The sequence below is a fragment of the Python bivittatus genome, unplaced genomic scaffold (assembly GCF_059951505.1).
Source record: "Python bivittatus isolate LINGU-HERP-01145 unplaced genomic scaffold, Pbiv_v1 ctg000220_np1212, whole genome shotgun sequence".
Taxonomy (NCBI): Eukaryota; Metazoa; Chordata; class Lepidosauria; order Squamata; family Pythonidae; genus Python; species Python bivittatus.
This window is the reverse complement of record NW_028277048.1, coordinates 41,202,464-41,225,072: the sequence shown is the minus strand read 5'-3', so window position 1 is coordinate 41,225,072 and position 22,609 is coordinate 41,202,464. Positions and strand designations below refer to the sequence as shown.

The window sequence follows — 22,609 nt, the reverse complement described above, 5'->3', positions numbered from 1 at the left end:
GTGGATACTTCTACAGATTTTTTGGTTTGTAAATGGGTGAAAATTCCCTGAATCTTGGAACACAGCATGCCTTCTGTATTCTTGATGGACCACCCCAGTGATCACAACCCAGTGACTATTTGGTAGAATGCACATTCATGCAGAGGCTAAAACTCCAACACAGGATTTAAAAGAAGCAGAGACTGGGAAAGTTTTAAATACTTATTTTTATTGTCACTGATTCCATTCTGTCTACACCAGCCACTAAGTATGAGACACAAATCTTCAAAAGCAGTAAGGATAGATGGGATGGAGACTGAAAAGACATACCATATTGGGGTAGGCTGTGTTCAAGATCAGGTTTTCAGAAGACGTGGAGGGAAGTGGTGGAGAGGTGTCAGAATTTAGGAAGGAAAGGAGTTGAGTGTGCTGGGCAGAGTGAAGGTCACTTGCTTGGCTAGATGTGACCACTGAGAGAGAGAATGCAGGCTCAGGGCCGTGCCATATGGTGGATCTCATAAATTCTGGCTTTGGAGCATGCTTAAATGCTATTTTTCCCACAAGAGGAGTTTTCTGAATGGTGCACATAACAGTGACTGCTTGAGAACTAAGCTCTCTTGTCCAACTAATGAAAAGCTAGGTGAGTGGGCTGTGGGCCACTATCTCTCCACAGCTGGTTAGTAGCATATAGGATGTTACAGATTCTTGATCCTGGCAGCATTTTAGACAGGGTGGAATGGGAAATTACAGACAGACAGTGGGACATTACCCAACACCAAGGGCTCAGCTCTCCTCTCCCCACTGAGGGAATAGCAATGGTGTAGCAAGTACAGCAGTGACCAACAAATGATAGTTTTACAATGTTTTAGAAACCCACCCCTCCCTTTCCTTGTAAACCAAGAGATTAGTCAAAGGAAATAAGCTGAGCCTCTCCACTTCCCCCTTGGGCCTGCTGCACCTGGGGGGGAGTCTGCTGGGGAGGAGGCTGTTGTTGTGGAGGCCCTCCGGGGGGTGCCATCTGCAAGAAGATAAATGGAAGTTAGCATGGAGAGAGAGCACTTCTTCCACTGAAATTATTACAGGAAAGGATTACCAGCACTTGCTCCCTTAGCCCAAGGGTTGGTAAAGAGCCATTATCCTAATGCCAATAAGGTGAAGGAATTCAAGGCATTATCATTAGTACTGAGTCAGGAAAAAAAAAAGATTACCCTGAAAAATTGGTCAAAGAGTTACCTGTTGATACATAGGCTGTTGTCCTGACAGGTAAGGCTGCTGGGGTGGCAGGCTACTCAGACCTGATTCCTGGCCAGGGAGGGTTGACATAAGGTTCTAGCAGAAAAAGAGGGTGTCAAGCTTTGCACCAGAACAAGTGGCCCCTTCTTGAAATGCAGCCCCTTGGACCTTAGGAATGAGCTTTCCTACCTCTATGAACATGCAACTACATATTCCCCTGTAACTCTGCTGATGGCCCTCTCATTCATTCCTCAGCAAAGGAAACAGCACAGTAATTAAAACAACTTCCTCACCTGCATGTTGTAGGGCTGGTACCCCATTGACACTGACTGACTGCCCATGTAACCCATAGTACCCCCAGACTGAGGAGCTGCTTGTGTCATGGCAGGGATAGTCTGCGTTTGGGAAGGGGCGGCTGCATTCTGCAAGGTAAAGAAAATAGCTGGACCAAGATGTCACCTGCACAGCAACTTGGAGCAGAAAATTTTGATACCCAGAGATTTCCAAAGAAAGTCTAGACACACTTTGACATACAAACAAAACGTGATGCATTTTGTTTCTAGAAAGCTGGCAAAGCCTGCTTTTTCCACAAGGAAACAAAGACAGCACATGTGGATCTCTCCCTTATTTAATCCTCCCAATTAAGCTGAGGACTTGACCAGCCCTAGAGCACCCTGTGAGCTTCATGTCTGAATAGGGATCTGAATGGGGGTTTTCCCAGAGCTAATTCAACCAGTGTGCCATACTGGCTTATAGTCTTCCCTTAGCCAATATAATGCTAGGATCTAGTCTCTTGACTTGGGGGGAGGAGGCTCAAGAGCAAACTTACCTGATAGCCCTGAGTAGGTGTGGGCTGATAGGAAGAATAGGCAGGATTTGTGGTGGGCACTGGCTGTCCCTGTGCAGCTGCTTGTGCACTATTATTGCCTGTGGAGTACATGTAGGTGCTCACCATACCAGGATCTGAAACACACGCACACAAGATGAAGGACATCCTTCTGGGCTGAACTTTACAGCCTATCAGTAGAGGGATGGGCTAAATCCATACCCACTCATTTTCTCTCTTTTGACTTCTCACTGTTACCTGTTCCTGCCACAGGCATCGCAGTGTAGGGTCCTGTACTGCCCTGGGTGGGCTGGCTCATGTAGACCGTGTGCATGGGTGAGCCTTCCACAGAGCTTGCTGGGCTGAAGGTGCCTGGGAAGCTTGTGGGTCCTGATGGTTGGTAGATCACTCCACTGGCAGGAGGCATGGCCTGCAGCTAATCGCAGAAAGCAAGATTAGCTCCTGCAAACTTTATAGGCAGGGAAAGGAGGGACAAAAGAATTCTTGGCCTCTCCAGTCTCCTTCCACATACCTGAGCATACGGCAAGGAGAAAGCAGGCATCTGTGCCCTCATCTGGATTGTTTGCTTCTGCTGCTCCAACCGTAACTGGCGTTCCTTTTCCTGCTCCTGAAGGCGCTGGATAGCTAACTGCCGTTGCATCTCCAGATATTCCTAAAGGTTGGAGCAGCACAGGATGTATTAGACACTGTGGCAATCATGCTTTAAGATAGCAAATCTGAATCTTTGCTCCAATCACAGTTGGGACACCGTGGGCCGAGCCTCACCTGCTTCTTCTGCCTCATGATCTCAAGTTTTTGAACTAGCTGGATTTGACGTTGACGCTCTGCCTCTTCTGCAGCTCGACGCAGCTTTTCTCTGTGCTCTTCTCGCAGGGCATTTAGGGCTCCCCGTGCATCCCGGATCTGGGCAAGTTTATCTTGAAGTCCCTCATAATATACTGTGGAGAGGAAGGACAAGGCTGGAGTCTCATCAGTGCCCCAGCTGTAGTCACACCTCCCCAAAACTCTTAAGAGGAAAGCAGAAGCAGAACTGCCAGGAGTGGGAAGCACCAGACTGTCTTCCCCCAAACCCAATCTAAAAGCAGTAGTATTTCAAACGGTTCCAAAATTATACAAGGGAGTCACTTAGGTTGCTAAGATTCAACAGGGGGCGAGGGAACTCTAAAACGGCTACTTTCAATCACATCAGGTACTGAGCTTCTGATAACATACAGCGGCGCTCATCCAGCTGGTTGAGGAGCTCCAAGAGCTGGGGATGCATGCTGTTGATGGACTGGAAGACGGAAAGCACTGCCGAATCATTGGTAATGCTCCGCCCTCGCAGATGGTTGCTCTTCATACGGTTGACAAAGGTGGTGACGGCATTCTGCAAAGCTTTGAGAAACTGCTCGTGGCTTTCATCTGTCTCACCGTTCTGATATTGCTGCTGGGGAGAGATGGGAAACCGCTGACCAGAAGTCCCAGGTCCTGCCTCCTCCCACCTTAGAATCCTGGCACTGCTTCTTTAAAAGTGAATTTGGTCCTCCAAGATGACTATTGTCCACCCACTGCCTGTTTGTCCACACATACACCCCACTCAATAGATGTACCTGCTATGAAACAGAAACAACTCCCAAAAAGTAAGCCTAGCACCCCCTCTTAAACTTTCCTTTAACATTGCTATTCCCACTTCATAAATAAATATCCCCAAAACCCCACACTGATGTGGCTGAGTCTAACTGATGCTTTCAGAGCGACACTTTACTAACAAAGAAGGGGTTTGTTCCTACCTCCACCACACTAAGCGGGGCAGGTGGGACTTCCGTAGCTTGAGTTGCTGGCTCCCCCATAGACAGTGGGGCTGAAGGGGTGGGGCTCTTGCGTACTTCCTCCTGCTTCTTTTCCCAATAGTTGCGATTCAGGTACCGAGCCAACTGCCAAGAAATATAGAGAAACGAAAGCAACCTACTGTCAGTACATCACTCAAATCAGCAACTTTTTGTCAGATCTCATTCAGACCAGCTCCCAATTAGCTTTAAAAAGTTGGAGCCTTACCTCAGGATCAATGTCCTCAGCTAGAGGTGCAGAGGAGTTCTGAAAAAGATAGACACAGAATTCATTATTCTCAGTAAGATTAACATCATGAAAACATCCCATCATCTCATTTTCCTTTAGAAATATGTATCAAATGCCTTCTTGTTTAAGCATGAGAGTAGACTGGCAAAGCAGCTGCTCAAGCAAGGCAGATGAGAGGAAAACCCAAATCTTATTTTCATCCTCCAAATGTGCTTCATTACATTTATCAAAATACTACTGAATTTTCATGGTAAATGAGAAATGAAGTGCCTTAAGAGCCACATAGGGCTCTGAGATTGATTCCTGGGATTGATTGATCAGATTTATATAGCTGCCCATCTCACAAACAGGACTCTGGGTGGCATACAATAAATAACCAATTAAAACAATTAAAACAGTTAAAAATATTTAGCCTGCATGGGCCAGGAAGCTTTCTTTGCTGGCTCTTCTCTGCCAGAGGCTGCACTCTTACCACGGGAGAGGAATAGAGGGCGCTGCCTGGGGGCGCTGAAGAGGTGACTGGTGTAGGTTCAGCCTTGGGATAGGTAGAGTATGTGCTTTTCTGTCTCTGCAGAGGAAAAGTAAGATTGAGAAGGATGTAAGAACAACACCCTCACCTACCCTTTCTGCCTATCAGCATGAGAGATGTGGTACAGAAAAGAGTAGGGTTGTGTAAGGATTGAAATTCAGAGGAGAAAAAGGTAATTCAGAACATAGTTTGGTACCTCCCTAAATCAAACCTGTCTTTTCCTGGGATTACATGAGACCAGGAAAAGACACCACATTTTTAAGGAGTTTTCAACATGCAAAAACTAAGTGCCCCTGCATACTCCAAATCACATTTCCCCCTTCAGATCTGGATTATTACACAGCCTTATGAGGAAGCATTAAGCATCCCTGTGACAGTCAGAACTACAATACCTTATACAACAGTGTATCTCATTAAAATACAGTACATCTGTGATGATAACTAGATGCCAGAAAATGAAATATGACATTGTAACAAACTGAATGTAACACAAATTGATAAGTCTTGAAAAACTCAATTCCTGGATTGTTTGCAAACAGCAGATTAGGGGGCTTCCTTTGACTTAGAGACAAGAGTGATTTGACATTAGCGTAAATTTCTCACAACTGGACAATAGGCTGTCATGGGAGGAAGCAGAAACCCGACTGTATAAAAGACAGAGCTAAATAAACTTGTCTAATAGCACAAACCAGCCAAGCATGAGGAATCCACAGGAACATTAGTTATGACAACTAATGAAAATTAGTGATGAGAACTTGAAAGAATCATGATCAAGACACAAACCATCCTTTCCTTTTCCTCTGCCTCAGACTGGGAAAGTGCAATTGCCAGCTGCAGCTCTTCCTCCTCCTGTAGGGCAGTTTCATCACGCTTTGGAGGCAGCTATGGGCAGAATAAGCAGCAGTCACTGTACCTGGAATGTGGAACTGACCAGTGAAATTAAAGAAGTGTAGCTACCTAACCCAGCCAAGGGCTTACCTGCGATTGCTGTGAAAGAGGGCTTGTCAGGTATTCCGGAGGAAGTTCTGTGTTAGCAGATCCTTTCCCTTCTGCCTTCCTGCGTGGATAGAAAGACCAAGATCATGACTGCTGCTCAACTATCCCCTTGCTAAACTGACCAGGGAGAGGAAGCAGAGAGCCAGCAACAGCTGAACTATAATCTGTAATGACTCAATTAGTGATTTTTCTGGAAACTGCATTCTGTAGGACAGGAGAAGATAGGCTAAACTATTCATGTTTATAGGAATAAATCCCACACCCCAGAATTCACACACACAGAAAGAAGAGATGCCAAAACAGCCATTGCTTCCAGAATGTCAGTACAGTAGCCTCTTCCATAGCTAAGCTCTTACTTGTTGAGATGCTCATAGCAAGGCTCGCATACTCGTACTTCCTTCTCTATGCCAAACTTGGGGATGGTGGAATACTTGGATGAGCACTTTCCACAGAAGATCTGCCCACATGCCCGACAATGATGCTGTGAACACATCAGAACCATCAGGATTATCGCAGACAAACATCTGATAGGAACACATAAGTCTTAAAGCCAGTCTCCTGTTCCCTCCTGACATCCCTAACCAAACTCTGTGTCACATTCATCATGTGATTCCAGGATCAAAAAATGCTGTAGTACTCACCTTGCGAGTCACCACCCCAAACTGGACTCGGCACCGGTGGCATTCCTCTGCATCCACCCAATCAGGAGCCTAGTCGCAAAGAAACACAGCAATTATGAGTACCAAAAAGGCCACTATAACACCTAGAGGTGGTCCTAAATGTGTAAAGATTTCCAAGAGTACTGCTATGTTAGAATGTATTACTGATAGAGGAAATGCATCCAGAGGCATAATGCATTGTAAATGGACAGTAAAAGCTCAACGTGAAGTAATATTTTTGTTGATTTACAAGTTGAAGGCACTGAAGAAAAGATTAGCTATTTTCCAATCTGTGTGAATATAACTGCAATGACAAAACACTCAAAGATGTGAAGTAATGGGTGGGGAAGAAAGGAATTAGGAAAATTCTCTCGCAACAGCTTCAGAGCCTGAATGTGCAGATAGCAAAAAATAGGAGAATCTATCGCCTGCCTCAACCAACTGTTTTGCTGGTGATTGATTCATCCTAAATTCTCAGCATTAGAAACAGTATCAGAACAGAGGTAAGACAAATGTATGCTGCACATTCAAAATGTAAGTACTATAGGAAAGTCCAAATTATTTCCCCAAATGAGATGAGCCACTTTCCCAGCTGGGACACTTACCCTTTCTGCAGCGAACATCGCATCACTTTCTTTGAATTCTGGAAAAACATGACCTGTAGGTAGATTAACACTGTCATGCTACTGCATGCCAAACCTTGGGGCCTGGGTATTGGGCTGAGGACTGCACGATGGGCAGGATCAGCTGTCTGCATGCTTCCCTATGCTCTGCCTCATGTGGGCAAAGCCATCTGTCCTGAACCCTCTTTCTTTCCAACCAAAGGTAGGAGGCTACAGGGCATGATTTAGTTGCAAGAACTCTCGAGAATCACTCCAGCTGATCACTTGATCCACCAAAACCCATTAATGCCACAGTGTTACAACTAACAAGAGCACAGGGGTTCGATTTTGACTGTCGCTATGTCCAGAATCAGGGAGTTGGAAGGGCTAAGAATTACAGGATTTGAAAGCCAACATATCTGGTTGGCTCCAGAATTTGAAGCCTGAGATAGGCCCAAGAAGTGAAATGGTTATTATCAGTATTTGAAAAGCAGAAACTAGAATTACCACCAGGATTTCAGTAGTGCCAGTAACTCCATGAGGTGGTTTTCAGAGAAAAGGAAAGTTCTGATTCTTTCTCCAAATTCCCAGCTGCAGACACACCACCCACACAAATAGCCTTAATACCACAAATATGGAAAGCTGCTTGTCTTTCCTCACCTTCTACTTTCATGATCTGGTAAGTATCCTGGACCACCTTGTATTTGGGCTCATTGCGGAAGGCATGGGCCCATGCCTGGATCAGGTACAGGATTTTGTTGCGAACGTTTGCCTCAACTTGTCTCTGCAGATAATAGGTAGAGTCAAGATCAGGCCCTGTACCCAGTGGAACTGAGCCTACAATCTTCCGCATTATCTGAGTTATGGCAATGATATATGATGCATCATCCCAAGAGCATCAAAAGTGGAACTCAACTATTTCCTTCCTTGAGATCTTTGCTTGTGCTGTATGACTAGGGACCAAAACCGATTTCTTCCTAAAATTTACTCTTGCTGAAGAAGAAATGTACATCCAATTCTAAGACATGTACATTGTATACAAATGACTGTTCTTACCTCACAAACATAAAATCATTTAAGGCTCTTCCTGCTGCAACAAGCTAAAAGAATAAAGGCAAAGGTACAGCAAGGCTCTTGTATAAATACGTTCTTCCCTGAACATTAGGATTACCTCTGTATTACTGAAGATGCAGACACAAGCACATTCTCACCTTGCACAATAGTATATTGCTTCCATCAAGAACCACTGATGGAATGAGGCTGAAATAAGGCAGGAAGGAGCATGGGAACAAAATCTAAATAGAATTACCCCTGCAGAATTATCCTGTCTCTGAAAACATATGGAGCTGCTCAAGTCCATCAGTGTATCCAGCTTATAGTAAAATCCACATTGATTAGTAAAGACTTTTCACTTTTTTGGACAGGATCCTTTGTCAGGTTAATATATATGCTAGGATTTGTAAAAACTATATATATGCTAGTTCCAAATAGCCCAGTGTCCTCCAGAGAGACATCTATGAAAGATAGCAACAATAATAATGGGCATTGTGGGAGGAGAGCCATGTTACTCTATGGTGCAAAAAAGAGAGACCAGGATTTGAATCTGAGGTGTTCTTCAGGAAAAAGGTGTCTTCCACCACTCAGCTATGGGAGCACTATCATACATAAGTAAGTATATATTAAATCTATATATGTTTTAAAGAACTAAAAAATCAGGGTACAAGACCAGCAGGTTTATGCAACATTTATTTTCCTTCACAGATTTTTTAGAGATACAGTTAAAAGCACTGCAACTGTTCTGTTTATCTGGCACTAGTAGATAAAAATCAACACATTAGAAAATGTGATGATAATAAGCAAGAAAACAGTTCAGTAGAGAGAGTATTCAAGCACTGAAAGTATCAATAGCACATATATTGATATAAGTATGCACAACTATTCAGGCTGAAATCTTTGATACACAAATACACATACAGACTGGGAAATGATTGTGCTCTACTCCAGGCTAATTGAAATATGATAAGGTGTGTGTGTGTGTGTGTGTGTGTGTGTACTCACACACATACTACACATAAATAAGATCATTAAATTCTTTAACACCCAAGACAGATTTTTTTAAAATACTACTTTTAAAAGTTTGGCATTTGTTCTGTGTTGCCTACTTTAAGATAAGGTCATATAAGGTAATATTTTTATCATGTAATGTTAATACAAAAATTCAAGGAGAAAAAGCAACAGCAAGGTCAGTCTATTCCGCCTCACTCCATTATAAGGCTACAACTTCTCCCAAAGTATACCTTGTCCCTTACCATGAAAAGAAATGGCCTAAGGGCTATTACCTTCAACAATTCCTTCAATTCCTCCATGGTCTGCTTGTTAGCTACCTCATCATGGACTGTCTGACCACAATTCTTTACTACAGATTCCAAGACCTGCATGAAAAATACACAAAAGTTCTGAGATTTCACAGCAAACAGTCTGGATCTTCTCTAAAAAAAAATGCATCCTACATGGACCCAAATGAAGAAAACCTCCCTAGTCACCAGGGAGTGTGATTGCATTTATGTTTACCTCTAGTGCATAGAGAGCCACGTGAGGATTCTTGTCATTGACTTTCTTCTTTATTGCACTCACAGCATATTTAGCCCTGGGAAATCATAGGGAAAAAGAGAGAACACCAGCTCAGTCTAATGAGAGCTGCAAGGATCACCTAAGCCACCCAACATCTTTTCTCCATGAAACATAATATAATCACCTACAAAATGCAAACGCTTGATGAAAGAGGCTGTGTGCTAAAGCATAAGCCCTTAAGACCTATTATTTAAGTAATCTTAAAATAATGGCACACTTCATTAATCAAACTTATTTAATCTAAAAGCATTCCATATTCTGTACATCAGTAATTTTCCTATGTAAATTCAGAAACTGCTTTATGATGAAGAAAAATATTTTCTTTTTCTTACAAGCGTCAGTTTTAGCAGTTGTAGAAAATATTTGGAAACATCTCCAGTCCCTTCTTGTCTTCTTTTTTCTTTTCTATATATCCCTCCCTTGTGAATCACAAAGCAGAATACATAGAATTTCAACAAGGCATACACATATTGTATAAGTCTTATCTTGTATGAAGGATGATACAGCTTCTCTCTAGTTCCTGAGAACTAGAAACCCATGAAACCATTCTCCTGTACACCTTCAGTATAGGACATGTTATTTCTAGGATGTGAGATGTAATCTTTAGCTGTAAGAGTTATTTTGTTGATATGTTGCTGTACTTTAAAATCCCCTATAAACCAATGTGAGATGGTTTGTGTTATTGACTTACAACATTCCTTTCTGACTAAAGAAAAAGTGTAGTAGCTAATAAGACATCTTCCAGATACTAAGCCATCCAGGTCCTAGAAAAGGTTAACATATATGCCAGTTACAAACAGCCCAAAGACATCCATAAAAGGTAATAATAATAATGGATGATTTTACTTTTCCTCATAGACATAGGTTTAAACGTGGTTTATCAAATAAGTCACAATTCACTGGATTCTCACAACATATAATGGTTTCATAAATCTTGGTTTGCAAACCACAATTGCTAGATTCCGTAACATGCCAAGACAAGACCCCAAAACAATGGTATCATGACTTAGTGCATTATGCCACAGACTAAGAAAATACATGTTCTGACAAGGAGACATTTATAAATACCCTAAATGACTATGTCCTAGAATAATGGGCCAAAGAGCCAACCAGAGTAGAATCAACTATATGCTTAGTTCCAAATAGCAACCAAGTTCTGTTCTGGGATTTTCTAGGAATAATTAGGCAATTGATTAAAAATAAAAATTGCCAGCAAAATAATCTTTAAAATAAATCAGTTTTATAACTGCATTTCAAATGCTGCATAAAGTTTTAGTTCTATCTCAGAAAGAATATTGTACAGCTGTAAAAGATGCAGCAATGAGTAAAAAAAAAAAAGGACACCCCAAAAGGGAAAAAACAACACTGCTGAATGCTTCTTAGTTTACAAAGCAGATAGAGTATGACATAATCATGCACGTAAGGGAAAATGTGGATAGGAGAAAATATCTTTTCTCTCACACAGTATTGGAATGCAGAGTTATCCACTGGATCTAAATGAGAAAACAATCTTATTCACACAACACACAATTAAACTATGGAATTCACTATCATTCATTGACTACTAATTCAAATGGTTTTAAAACGGGATTAGTAAGATACAAATTCGTGGAGGATAGGGCTATTAATGGCTATTCATGTTGATGGCTATATTCATAGGCATCTACGAGAGAGAGAGAGAGAGAGAGAGAGATGGGGAGAGCAGGCAAATGACAAAACTTGTGACACAAACCACATGACTTACATACTTGTGTACAACATTGGGATGAAAGTACAAAAGCCTAGGGTTTGTGCCATGACATCACAATGCACATTTTATGTCACCTCAGGTTGTACAGGATGCCTACAATTATAATCTATCTCCAAAATCTCCAAAATCAAAGGCAGCATATATTATATATCAGTTGCTAGGGAGCAATAATGAAGAAAGACTACTAACTTCAAATCCTGCTTATGAGCTTCCAGAATGCATCTGATTGGACAGTGCAACACAGAGAATGTATTAATCAGATCTATGGCCTGATCTGGAAGGATTTTTCTTAGTTTTATGTACTGGATAATAATCCTGTAATGACTAATATATATTAGTCATGCTAGTTGGAAGTGATGGGAGCTGAAGTCCATGATATCTGGAGGGTAGCAAGCAATCTACTGCATTTATTAATCCAGGGTTTTGCAACCTTTTTGAGTGATGTTAGCACTTAGCTTTTGAATAGCATCCTGAAACCCACATTCCAAAAAGTGAGCAGGGCCCAGGACAAAAACTAAAATTATAATTAAAATTAATGAAACTAATATTAACATTAACATTACAATAACATTGACATGATTGTTCCCTATGCATTTATTTTTCTCCTTGTGCTATATTAAAATGACAATTTATTAACAATCTAAAGGCTGCCAAGGATTTTTGGAGTTATACATAGCTCTGAGGTATCTCATTGTGCAGTCCTGTGCTAGTTGCTGGTTTATTTGAATGGCCTAAGAATGTTTATGGAACAACTAGTTCTTTAGAGACACAGTGTAGCCAATACCTAAAATGCTGGGTTGGGATATGGATAAACACAGGTTCAAACCCCTGTTCAGCAGCATGTTTCCTTCTACACCTGCTTTGCTTAACTGTCCACAAAGTTTAGTTGTAACAAGAAAAAAATGAGAAAAGCCAGACTACCTCTTTCATCAATAAAGTGCTTGACAAAGTGGGGAAATGAAAAGATGGTATAGAATTCAGGACTTACTGGGTATCTCCCTGACGAATCATATCACAGATCTGTAGAATAGATTCCCAGTCTGTCTCCAGCAGAAGCTGACTTGTAGCCTTATCTACAAGACATTGAAATAACAATTAGCTATCCAGGCACAAATTAAAATGTGTACTTTCTGTCAGATAATTGATAGACAAAGGGACTGTTTTCTGACAGGAATTACTGGAGATGAATGAGAGCATCAGAAACTGGACAACACTTCTACAGTTATTTAACTGTATGCTATTACCAAGTGTTTATAAAGAGTTTCCCTCAGCAAAGTTGACCTCTTGGCAATGGAACCTGACCCTAGCCATGACATTTGCTTCTCCAACCATGCCATTTGTCAGTTGCCCACATATCTTCTACTTACTTAAATGACTTCATCTTTATCACTCCCAATAGGTAGAATTCTTTAATCAGGGCACTCCAGAATCTCCATCACCAAGTTTAGATTATAACCTCTTCAAGAGATGTAGCCTTTGTTACTATCTCTTTCTCTTCTTTCCAATTCTTCCTCCAAACTCCCTTCTGTTATAAAAACTTCGCTATCAAATCTTTTTCACATTCATCTAGAATAAATCCTAATTATGTGTAACTGCTTTTGTATGCAGTTAATCTTTGTGCATATCACCCTCTCACCTTTTTGCTTCTCCTTCCCTGTCATGCTATAACTTTCTTGAAGAGATCGGAGTATATTTTGGCATGGTATATTTTGGTATATCCTAACCCTCCAATTCAAGTAGAGCATTATATTATAAATGGCAATGAAAAGCAAATCATTAATTGTCTTCCCTCCCATCACCCCAAAAACATCTGTTAATTTGTTGACAGTCCATAGCAGGTGATATAGATTTCATTTCCACTGATATTTGCTCTAATGCAACATGTTTGCCCTTGATTCAGCCAGTACTTGTTCTGTTATTTCCTGGTACACAGTTAGTCACCTTGCAGAACCTGATTTTAAGATAGTGATGAGGTCAGCAGCATTGTAGAATTACAATGCAGGAACTGAGATTGTTTTTATATATGTATGTATGTATGTATGTATCATTCCATACATTCAAAATGGATCAAACCAATCAAAAGACACCCCACCCCCCATTTACACAAAGGAAAAGAGAGGAAATAATATTGCCATTCTGCAACTTTGGCATATGACACTAGGCAGTATCACAGTGTTAATCACCCCAGTCGACCTCTTTGTCGATGAAGTTCAACCTAGCAGTTTGTGGAGCGAGGACAATGTTCCTACGAATAAATACAGGCAAATCAATACAAGGAGCGGGAATGGATAGAAAAAAGGGCACAAAAGGAAAACGCTTCAAAAGCCTGATTGGTTTTCAGATGCAACGAAAGACCTCAGAAAAGGAAGACACGATTTACAGAGGGCTTTGGCACAAGCGCTGCAGAAAGAGATGTCGAAGGAAAGCAAGGAAACCCAGCCCCGTTCCTCGAGCGAGCATTAAAATGAAGGCCGAAGTTCTGGGATAGGATTAGGCCAAGGCTCCCTTCCCCCCGCCCCACAATACCTAAAAGGCGCTCGAAGGTGCCACCGCCTCGCCCCATTGTGCTCTCTTCTCAAGACCAGGCTGGACCGACCCACCACTGCTCTTCCGCCTCGAACTGTCTCTGCAATTTAGGCCCTGCTTCCGGCTTCCCGTCAGCGGAGAGGCGGGCTTTCCGACGGCAAGCCTTAGCGATTGGTTGAAGCGTGAACGAAGTAAACTGTCGCTCCGAACCAATGAATGGTTGCGAAGAACGTTGGCGACCGAACAGTCGGCCTTGGTTGCTATGGGAATGGCGGGAAGCTGTGCTTCTATGTACCTGCTTCTAGGGCCTTCGCGGGTGGGAAAGACCCTGCTGGTGAAGCGGCTGCAGAATATCCGAAGGTCCCGACGAGGGAGGGGAAGCTGGGGCCCGTGGGTCAAAGGCAGACGTAGTTGAGCGGTGTCTGGTGAGGAAGGGAAAAGGAAAGAAGCGAGGAGACGCTTCGGCCAAGGAGGTGGGTGCGTCTTGCCTCTCTGGCAGGGCGGAAATGCACAGACTGAAGCCCCAGGCTCTGGGTGGCCTCCAGAGATCTCCGAAAGTGGTTGCTAAACTGTGGTTTTAAATGGGATCGAAGGGGGCATTCATTAAATTTATGACGGTGCAGAAAACGTATTGGCTATATTTAATTTTAATGAAGTTTAAATGTAAAAGGAACGGCTCGGAATATGAGTTTTCTTCTATCCACGTCCATTACTTTTTGAAGTGCAGCATACAGCGCAATACTAAATAGTTAAATACACCTCTTGGCCCAGAAAAAATTATAATGGGTTTGATCTCTCCTGCAAGAGTCTTGACTGATCCTGGCATGTGGAGTTAGTTGCTCAGAGAGAGGGATGGAATTAAAAAGGGCCTGCTTGGGGTTAAAAAGGGCCTGCTTGGGATTTGGAAGATTGGTTTTTGACACAGAACCTTCAGTCCTTGCTCTATTGGGCAAGAGTGTTGATGGGTTCTTGTTCTTGAGCAGCCTTTCCTAGTCATAGCCTGCTGTCTTCCAGATAATCATCTTTGATAAATAATTCTGTAATTCCCAGCCAGCATGGGCAATGGAACACATTGTTGAAGACATCTGGGAGTATTGGTCTGGGGATGATTATTCTGGAATAACTATTTCAATCCTATTCTATGCATTGAATGTCATTCTTTCCTACTATCTTCCTTAATGGCCTTTTTGATACAGCTGAGCTCCAGAAATGGTGCCAAGGACCTTGGAGAGCCACCAGCAACTTTGCCAACGGTATGGCTTTTATTATCTTTGGTTCACTAGTTTTGGCCCAGTGAAAAGAATTGTTTGAGCACCATTGCTTGCATAGATCAAGGTTGATGGGTTTTTAGAACTGAAATGATTAGAAATGATTGGAGCTGTATATGAGGCACTGGTTCACTATATGAGTGTATGAGTTATTTTTCCCGCAGCGGACAGTAAAGATCATTCCTGGAGGAAGGCTTACAATATACCAGAAGGGTAGAAAGAATCCCAGGTAATGGCAAAGGATTTGCAGGCCACTGCTGCATTGTCTGTTGTCAGTGTTCTTGAGAACAGCATAAGGAAAATACTGAACAAGAGTGGTGTGCATGAGAGGATACTTTCGAGAAAGCACATTGCTGCCTCTCTCAAGTTTGCCAAACACAATTTGGATGATCCAGCAGACTATCGGAATAATGTTCTGTAGGCAGCTGAGACAAAGGTAGAACTTTTTGGCATTAATGAGAAATATTATGTTTTGAGAAAAACTGCATTCCAACAGAAGCATACACAACGGATGGAACTGCTTTGACCTTGCAGTAATTGAAGTAACCGTTAATTTTGAGCTGTATCAGCAAATTCAACAGGAGAACAGCAAGGTATCTGTCCATGAGCTGAAGCTTAAGTGAATGTGGATCGTGCAACAAAGCAGCAGTCCTAAATACATATAAATCTACAACAGAATGGCTGAAGCAGAAGAAATTGTGCATTTTGGAATAGCCAAATTAAAGTTTTAATGTTAACTCAGTTGAAATATTGTGGCATCACCTGAAGTTTGTGTAAGACAGCCCAATCATATCAATGAGTTGAAGCAGTTCTGTAAAGAGAGATAGGCCAAAGTACCTCCAAGCCAATGCACAGGATTGATTAACCAGCACAGAAAACATTTGGTTGAAGTTATTACTACTAAAGGAAGTACCATCAATTATTAAATTTTTACAAATTTTCCAACAAATATAGTGAATGTTGGCTTAGTGTGTTTAGTAGGCATGACACACTACACCATTTTGTGTGTTGTATTTTTAACCAGAATCTATCTACTAACAGAACTTAGGTGAAGCTCAAATCACATTGTGCATCATAGTATTACAGGATTACACATAGTTCTAAAGAATTCACAAACTTTTTTTTGTTGTTTTGCTGCTGTAGCTTTCATTTTATACTTGTCACTGTTGCAATGTAATTGTCAATCATCATATCCATGCATATTTGCAGACTTTCTTCTTTCAAAGCAGGTTTTCCTTGTGGAACCAAAGCCAGTCGGTGGCTCTGAGGATTAATTGTTCTCGGACAGACCTTGCTACGCTCTCTTTATTTGTTATGATTTTCCTTCCATTATACTTTGTAATTTGTGTTGATACAGTGTGCTTCCACCTGTGGCTTGTCATTCTTATATATTCCCAATAGTATCCACTATTGCTGAATTATTATCATGTTCCCCCCTAACTTGCCATTTTTCAACTTCCGCTTTTTCCAAAGTCTTGGAAAAGCCAAGTGCCTGAGGAAACATTAGTCATAGCTCAATGGCATGTATATGACATGGATATTTGTGGATATTTGAATCCCAAAAAACATACCACCGATGAAAGCAGAAGGTCTTCTGGCATTTTACTCAACTATGTGATATGTTGCACTGAAGATTGTGCTCAGGTTCCTCAGATTGCTTCCAATATTCCTGAGGATCCTGAAAACAACTTTATGATGCTGCATACCAGAGCTTTTTATGGGAAAATATTCAAGTTTTGTCCTTTCTCATTAGAATTGGGAGAATTGGAATACTATACCAGAGTAGGTGGCCTAGTTGACCGAGTAGAAGACAATATCTACAGTTCTATGCATACATTCTTGGGAATAAAACCTATTGTAGTCTATGGTATGTTATTCTAGTACATTCACTGTACTATGCAGTAGAAAATAATCTGCACATCTGTATATATGTTTGCATGATTGTCTTTTTGCAGGTAGGCACAAATCTTACTGATCTCTCAATAGGAAAGAAAATCACCATTCGAGAACTAGGAGGATGCATGGGTCCTATCTGGTCCAGTTACTATAGTGACTGCCATGCTGTCCTGGTGAGTGTTCATTAATATACTGTGTATAATTTAGTGGGTGCTATTTTTATGGTAAACTTGCAAGGTTATAACTGATTTAAGGCCTTGGCCTTTCTACTTCCTGTTATTAATTATATGAATAGCTATTCCATACCAGTTTTTCTACTTATACAGATGCAAAGGAATGAAAGATGAAGCTAAATGGTGAAAGCTTTTTTGAAAGGAAGAATTAGGTTGGATTGGAGGAATGCTGCTTAGAATTATTTTTGGTAGAGTAAGATCTTGGACTATTGTGTTGATGCTTATCCTGGAATGTTGGGGTTGGCAATAAGCTGCAGTGTTGTAAATTAGAGAGGATGGTATCTGGTGAAGTTAAGTAGGCAGATCAATGGCAGATGCTTGACAGAAAGAGAGAGGAAGTAGAGCAGATATTCATTGAGCTAGAATGTATACAGAGCTTCTTGGAGGCTGTGACTTTGGGAGTTTATTTAGCTGGCATAGTGGCAAATGTGGCAATGAATGGGTTTGTCAGCTGAGATGCGGTCCTTGTAAAACTCTTCTTGTCCACGATTTGATGAGTGTGTAGACCTAGTGTCTATTCCCAAAACCTGGTTGCATGAAGTCAGTGATATTGCTCTCTCAGAAGTCTGCCCTCTGGGTTAAAAGTTCTTATCAACCTGGATGCCTGGGCCAGAGAATGGGAATGATGTTTATCTTTAAAGACACCTTACATGTGATCAGGGACTCTCACCTTCCCAGAGTCACCATGTCTTTTGAAGTTGGGTGACTTCAGCTTCCATGCTCTCAGGTCTGGTTTGAGTAGAGCTCATTTGTTCATGGCCTCCATGGCAACTGTGGGCTTATTCTAAGTAATCTCTGGCCTGACACATTTAGGTGGAAACAAGTTAAATCTTGCTTTCATCTTGGACCAGTTGTGTGGTAATCTGGATATGGAAGGCATTTCCATCAGCTTTTTGCCATGGTAAGATCACTCATTTCTCCAGATGACATTGCCACCTGGTACCTTTGTAGGGCAAACAGACTAAGTAGAATGGTCCACCTCAGGTACTGAATGAATCTGGATGTTTTCCAGTGGCACTTAGGGGTTTCCCCAGCAAATGTGTGGATAGTTCCATTGAGTGCCTGGTTAACCACTGGCAGCAGGTGGTGACCCAGAAGTTAGACATGATTGCTCCCTAGTTACCTCACTCTGTTAGCAAATCTCAGTTGGCTACTTGATACACCAAAGGCTCTGGAAAATTCAGTGGAAGAGGAGACACCTAGAGCACCAATGGGGGAAGCCAAAAATCTGATGCAGAACTGATATGAGCTCAAGTTTGAGCCTACTTCATGATGATAAGGGAGGTGAAGCATAACAACTTCTTTCTTACTGCATCAGAGGTCTGTTATCCAGTAGCCTTGTTAGGGTGGCCAATTCCCTTTGAGTGTTATGGCCTGATGAGTCAGGCTTTGAATTGGAGAGAATAAGTATTAACATGTTTTGCCCTTGCAACTCAGGAACCAGCAGGCTCTCAGATATATATGCAGATGAAACTCAGAAAGAACAGGACTTCTTGGAGCATGGGCCTGCAAGTCTGGAGCAGTCAGGTAATCAGCCACCTGGTACAGAAGCACAGCAGCAAGCTGAGTCACCTAATCTAGACCCAAGAAGGAAAAAAAAATTCCTCAGCCCTTGAACACATAGAAATACCAACTGAGTAGAACATAGACATTCAGTGAGAGTCCTCAAAAGAAAGAGGTTTGACTCAGGAAAATAAACATGCCTGAATCATGTTGTAAAAGAAGGGCTTGGGAATCAGATTTCTGTTGGCAAACAACTTTTCACTCTTAGACCTGATTTTCTGACTGCGTGCTGTTTCTGATGCCCTGACTGACCTTGGACTGGTACAAGAATATACTTAGCTCTGATTCCTGGAACTTGGATTTGTCTGCATGGAACCTAGGTTTCTAAAGCAACCTTGTTTGTTTTTCCTGAGTTTTCACATTCCTATACTGTGGTAAGCTTTATAGCTGCCATAAAGACCTCTGATCTAAGTCTGAAACTACTGCACTTGCTGGCATGGGACATTTAGGGAAAGGAAGGCAGATAGATCTGTATGTTCCTGTGACTGTTTAACACAGCATTTTGTGAAAGCTGCTCTGATTTATCAGAGTCTTGATTCTTTGTGGTCCATCTAGCCATGTTACTTGGAACTGGTTCTGGCCTTTGAACTTTAATGAAGTGGATAGGGTGCTCTCTTGGTTGTCCCTGGTCAATTGTGTGCTTCATCCCCGTCTCTCTTGGCTCCTTCGGGTGTCTGAAAGAATGACAACAGAGTGGATCTGGGAGGTGGTCAATGCTCCACTGAAGGGTTAACGCCTGCTGCCTTGAAAGAGGCTGTGGTGTGCCTCCTCAAGAGGCTGTCCTTGGACCCATTTGCATTTGATAACTACTGCTGTCTCTATTCTTTCTTTTGGGGGCATGGTTATTAAAAATGTGGTTGGTATTGCAGTTACAGGGTACTGTAGAGCAGATGTGTCAAACACGCGGGCTGCATGTGTCTGCAACACTCCCAAGCGTGGCCCAAACCAGATTAAGTTGCTCTAGAACATCTTGCCCCTGAAATTTGATCAGCACCCACTTCATTAGGCTTTCAGAAACTACTGAAAATAGAATTATTCAAGAAGGCTTTTGATTTGTTTCAATTTATTTATTGTTTCTATTTTCTGGTTGTTATGTTCTTCAATTGAGCAGTTTAATTTTTTAATTTAATTTTTTAATATTATTTAGTTTGAATTTATAACTGTGCCAATGGGTGCTTTATTACAGTTATGATAGTAACATGCTCAGAGTTTTTGGCCAAAAGTGGGCAAAAAAATTCAAATAAATAAATAATCAAATATTCTCACATTTCTAATAAAACACCATGGCTTAACATCTATAGCTGGTCTGCCTATGTTCTGAGGGTTTTTAAGCAATTCTAGATGTTCTGGGACACGTCAACTAGATTTATAGTCTCAACATATATTTAATATATAGATCTAAATATTTACTGTTTGGGGCTATTGTTGCTGAGCAAGTGTCCTACTCTTATTTCTTAGGCTAGAGTGTTTATTTATAAGATTTACATGGTCGCCCATCTCAAATAAGGCAATTCTGGGTGGCTAACACAATGAAAATATCAATATAATAACAAAATTGATTATGTACCATCAAGTCAGTGTCCACTCTTAGCAACCACGTAGGTAAGATTTTCTCCAGGGTGATCTGTCCCTAATCTGATCCTTCAGGTGTTTCAATGGTGCAATAACAAAAGACAGTAAATAAAAACACATCAGAAAGCAAAAATGAAAAATGGCCAAGGATAAACCAATAAAAAACAAATTTATACAAAGCATGAGCTCAGCTACCCCCCACCCCCATGCCTGAAAGAAAAGCCAGGTCTTAAGGGCTCTGCAGAAGCCAGCAGGTTTGGGGCTAATCTAATATGGGGAGGAATGGGGTTCCAAAGGACAGGCAGTCCTTCTTGTAGCACTACCAGATGACTCTCTTTAATCAATGGGACCTGGAGCATGTCCCTTCTGCCAGATCTGATGGGGCTGACAGAGACAATTGGAGAGAGGCATAGCTTGATAAGAAAAAGTCAGTAGAATCCTAAACCTGTATGTAATGTGTTGTATATATGTTAAGCCTATTTCTTGTACCTAGGTATGCATATATTATATTTATTATTCATATAGTCTTATACCCTATAGTCTGAGAGACTATAACATTTTGGGAAAATTTGGCTTCAATTACACAGGAAAAGATATATGCATGTTTTGTTTTCAGGTTGTGCTAAATTTTTATATATTGTACTTTTGACATATGGCCAGTAGCACAAATAGTGAAATAAACAAAAAAGCTTATACAGTACTCTAGGATATCATTAAGTATATGGATGGCTCCCTCTCTTTTGCAGTACATGATTGATGCTGCCAACCCTACCCAGATTTCCTCATCCTGTGTCCAGCTTCTGTCCCTCCTTTCTGCTGAACAGCTAACATCAGTTCCTGTCCTCCTCATTTTCAACAAAATGTAAGAAAATTAAGTTGAATTTCCACATGGAAGACTTACATGAATGGCTTTTGTCAGTTCAGCAGACAGACAGAAATGGGTATGTAACTATTTTTTCCCTCACTGTTCTGCTTCTAGTGACTTGCCATGCTACATGTCCCTGGTGGAGATGAAGTCGTTACTCCGAATCCAAGATATCATGTCTTGTGCCAAACAGGCTATCACTGTGGTCGAGATCAGTGCACGGGATGGCAGGGGCTTATCTGATGTAATTAAGTGGTTGCAATCCACCCTGCGGGATTAAAATTGGAGTGTGGAAATGCCAGGAAGCAGAACTGTTTACTGTAGGCAGTGGATCAACATTGCTATCACAATTTTTGATGTAGCATAGATATAAAATATGTTATTTAAATTATTCAGTGGATTGCCTCTTAACTGGCAAATTGGATTGCTGCTACCGTAGATGCATTGAAAAGGAACACATTGTAGCTTCTAACTGTAAGTGCAGTATGATATAGATTGTATCATTTTTCTCTAGTTATTTGTACAAATGAAATAATGGCAAGTAGAATATAGCTGTAACAGGGGCACCTATTAGGTTTTGTAGGTAACATGAAATTTAATTTCAGTCAATACGTTTCATATTATTTGCTGGTCCATGAAGCCAGATTTGATGGAAGTACACAGCAAACAAAATCCAATTCCATAACACACTAGAAATTCAGATTGCACAAGCCTGAGTACTTCATTCAAGAATTCGTGTGCATTGTCTCTATGTTTTAGTTGTCAGTAGTTTAACTAACTCTGACAACCAAAAATTCACAATCCTAACAACCATTAACTTGGACTTTAGCAGACAGCTTTTGCCAATGGTGCAATCTGTGCTGTTCCCTCAGCCAGAAATTCCATCTAGACCAATATACAGAGAGAACATTGACCTACTGTATTAAATACCATATCCAATATTTGCTGAACTGTATATTCTGTTAATTTTCTGTGAGATACATTAGAAATATGTTAACTCTGTGGTGTTTCCTTTACTTTGATTTGTTCAATCTCATATTCTAGGAATTTAAGTTTTTGGTGAGCTCATACCATCATGTGAACCACATTAGCTGAGTCATGTGGCATCACCAAAAACAAAATCTAGAATGGTTCAATAGGTAACAGTTGAATTACAAGCTGGGTATGCAATGTTGCAATTCTAAAGTTCTGCATGACTCACTAATTAATTGTCTCAACCAATTAAACATTGTAAAGTTTAAGATGTAACAAGATGAGAGCCTTATCAACGTTGAATGTATTCTGTTTAAATCTCAGTTCTTCCTTCTGTCACTCTTTCACTTTAAACTTTTATCCTCCCAGCTTTCCATTTTTATTCTCTTGTGGTATTAGTAGCCTTCATCAAACCCATTAGCCCATGTTATTT

At 41.1% G+C, this 22,609-nt stretch overlaps 2 protein-coding genes across 5 annotated transcripts; one reads left to right on the top strand and one right to left on the bottom strand.

Moving 5' to 3' along the window:
• Nucleotides 1-198: 198 nt before the first annotated feature.
• On the bottom strand, nucleotides 199-13,933 carry HGS (hepatocyte growth factor-regulated tyrosine kinase substrate). 3 transcript variants are annotated; one of them, XM_025166828.2, is made up of 21 exons: nucleotides 13,808-13,933; nucleotides 12,270-12,354; nucleotides 9,472-9,547; nucleotides 9,240-9,332; nucleotides 7,561-7,684; nucleotides 6,904-6,941; nucleotides 6,281-6,349; nucleotides 5,996-6,120; nucleotides 5,622-5,700; nucleotides 5,427-5,525; nucleotides 4,587-4,682; nucleotides 4,094-4,132; nucleotides 3,829-3,972; nucleotides 3,272-3,485; nucleotides 2,825-2,997; nucleotides 2,571-2,711; nucleotides 2,297-2,474; nucleotides 2,042-2,175; nucleotides 1,506-1,634; nucleotides 1,213-1,308; nucleotides 199-997 (listed from the first exon to the last, which is right to left on the bottom strand). In XM_025166828.2, exons 1-21 carry the CDS (start codon nucleotides 13,842-13,844, stop codon nucleotides 884-886), a joined length of 2,283 nt encoding a protein of 760 aa, XP_025022596.2. In that variant the 5' UTR covers nucleotides 13,845-13,933; the 3' UTR covers nucleotides 199-883. The 3 variants fall into 3 exon arrangements, with proteins under 3 accessions (XP_025022596.2, XP_007428570.2, XP_007428571.2); XM_007428508.3 differs by having other exon boundaries at nucleotides 6,904-6,956; nucleotides 13,808-13,932; XM_007428509.3 differs by having other exon boundaries at nucleotides 3,272-3,482; nucleotides 6,904-6,956; nucleotides 13,808-13,932.
• A 73-nt stretch (nucleotides 13,934-14,006) lies between these two features.
• ARL16 (ARF like GTPase 16) lies at nucleotides 14,007-22,206 on the top strand. Of its 2 annotated transcripts, none has more exons than XM_088138419.1 (5): nucleotides 14,007-14,158; nucleotides 15,003-15,060; nucleotides 17,062-17,144; nucleotides 21,086-21,201; nucleotides 21,319-22,206. In XM_088138419.1, exons 1-5 carry the CDS (start codon nucleotides 14,024-14,026, stop codon nucleotides 21,482-21,484), a joined length of 558 nt encoding a protein of 185 aa, XP_087994545.1. In that variant the 5' UTR covers nucleotides 14,007-14,023; the 3' UTR covers nucleotides 21,485-22,206. The 2 variants fall into 2 exon arrangements, with proteins under 2 accessions (XP_087994545.1, XP_087994546.1); XM_088138420.1 differs by having other exon boundaries at nucleotides 17,031-17,144.
• Nucleotides 22,207-22,609: the final 403 nt, after the last annotated feature.

Bases quoted from the DNA above. Each gene is read 5' to 3' on its own strand.
- ARL16 (XM_088138419.1), top strand. From the start codon at position 14,024: ATGGTTGCGAAGAACGTTGGCGACCGAACAGTCGGCCTTGGTTGCTAT. The intron at 15,061-17,061 runs GTATGGCTTTTA...ATCTCTCAATAG, and splicing joins CACCAGCAACTTTGCCAACG to GAAAGAAAATCACCATTCGA. The intron at 21,202-21,318 runs GTAAGAAAATTA...TTCTGCTTCTAG, and splicing joins CTCCTCATTTTCAACAAAAT to TGACTTGCCATGCTACATGT.
- HGS (XM_007428508.3), bottom strand. From the start codon at position 13,844: ATGGGGCGAGGCGGTGGCACCTTCGAGCGCCTTTTAG. The intron at 5,701-5,995 runs GTAAGAGCTTAG...CTATCCACGCAG, and splicing joins TGCTATGAGCATCTCAACAA to GAAGGCAGAAGGGAAAGGAT. The intron at 1,635-2,041 runs GTAAGTTTGCTC...TTTACCTTGCAG, and splicing joins CACCTACTCAGGGCTATCAG to AATGCAGCCGCCCCTTCCCA.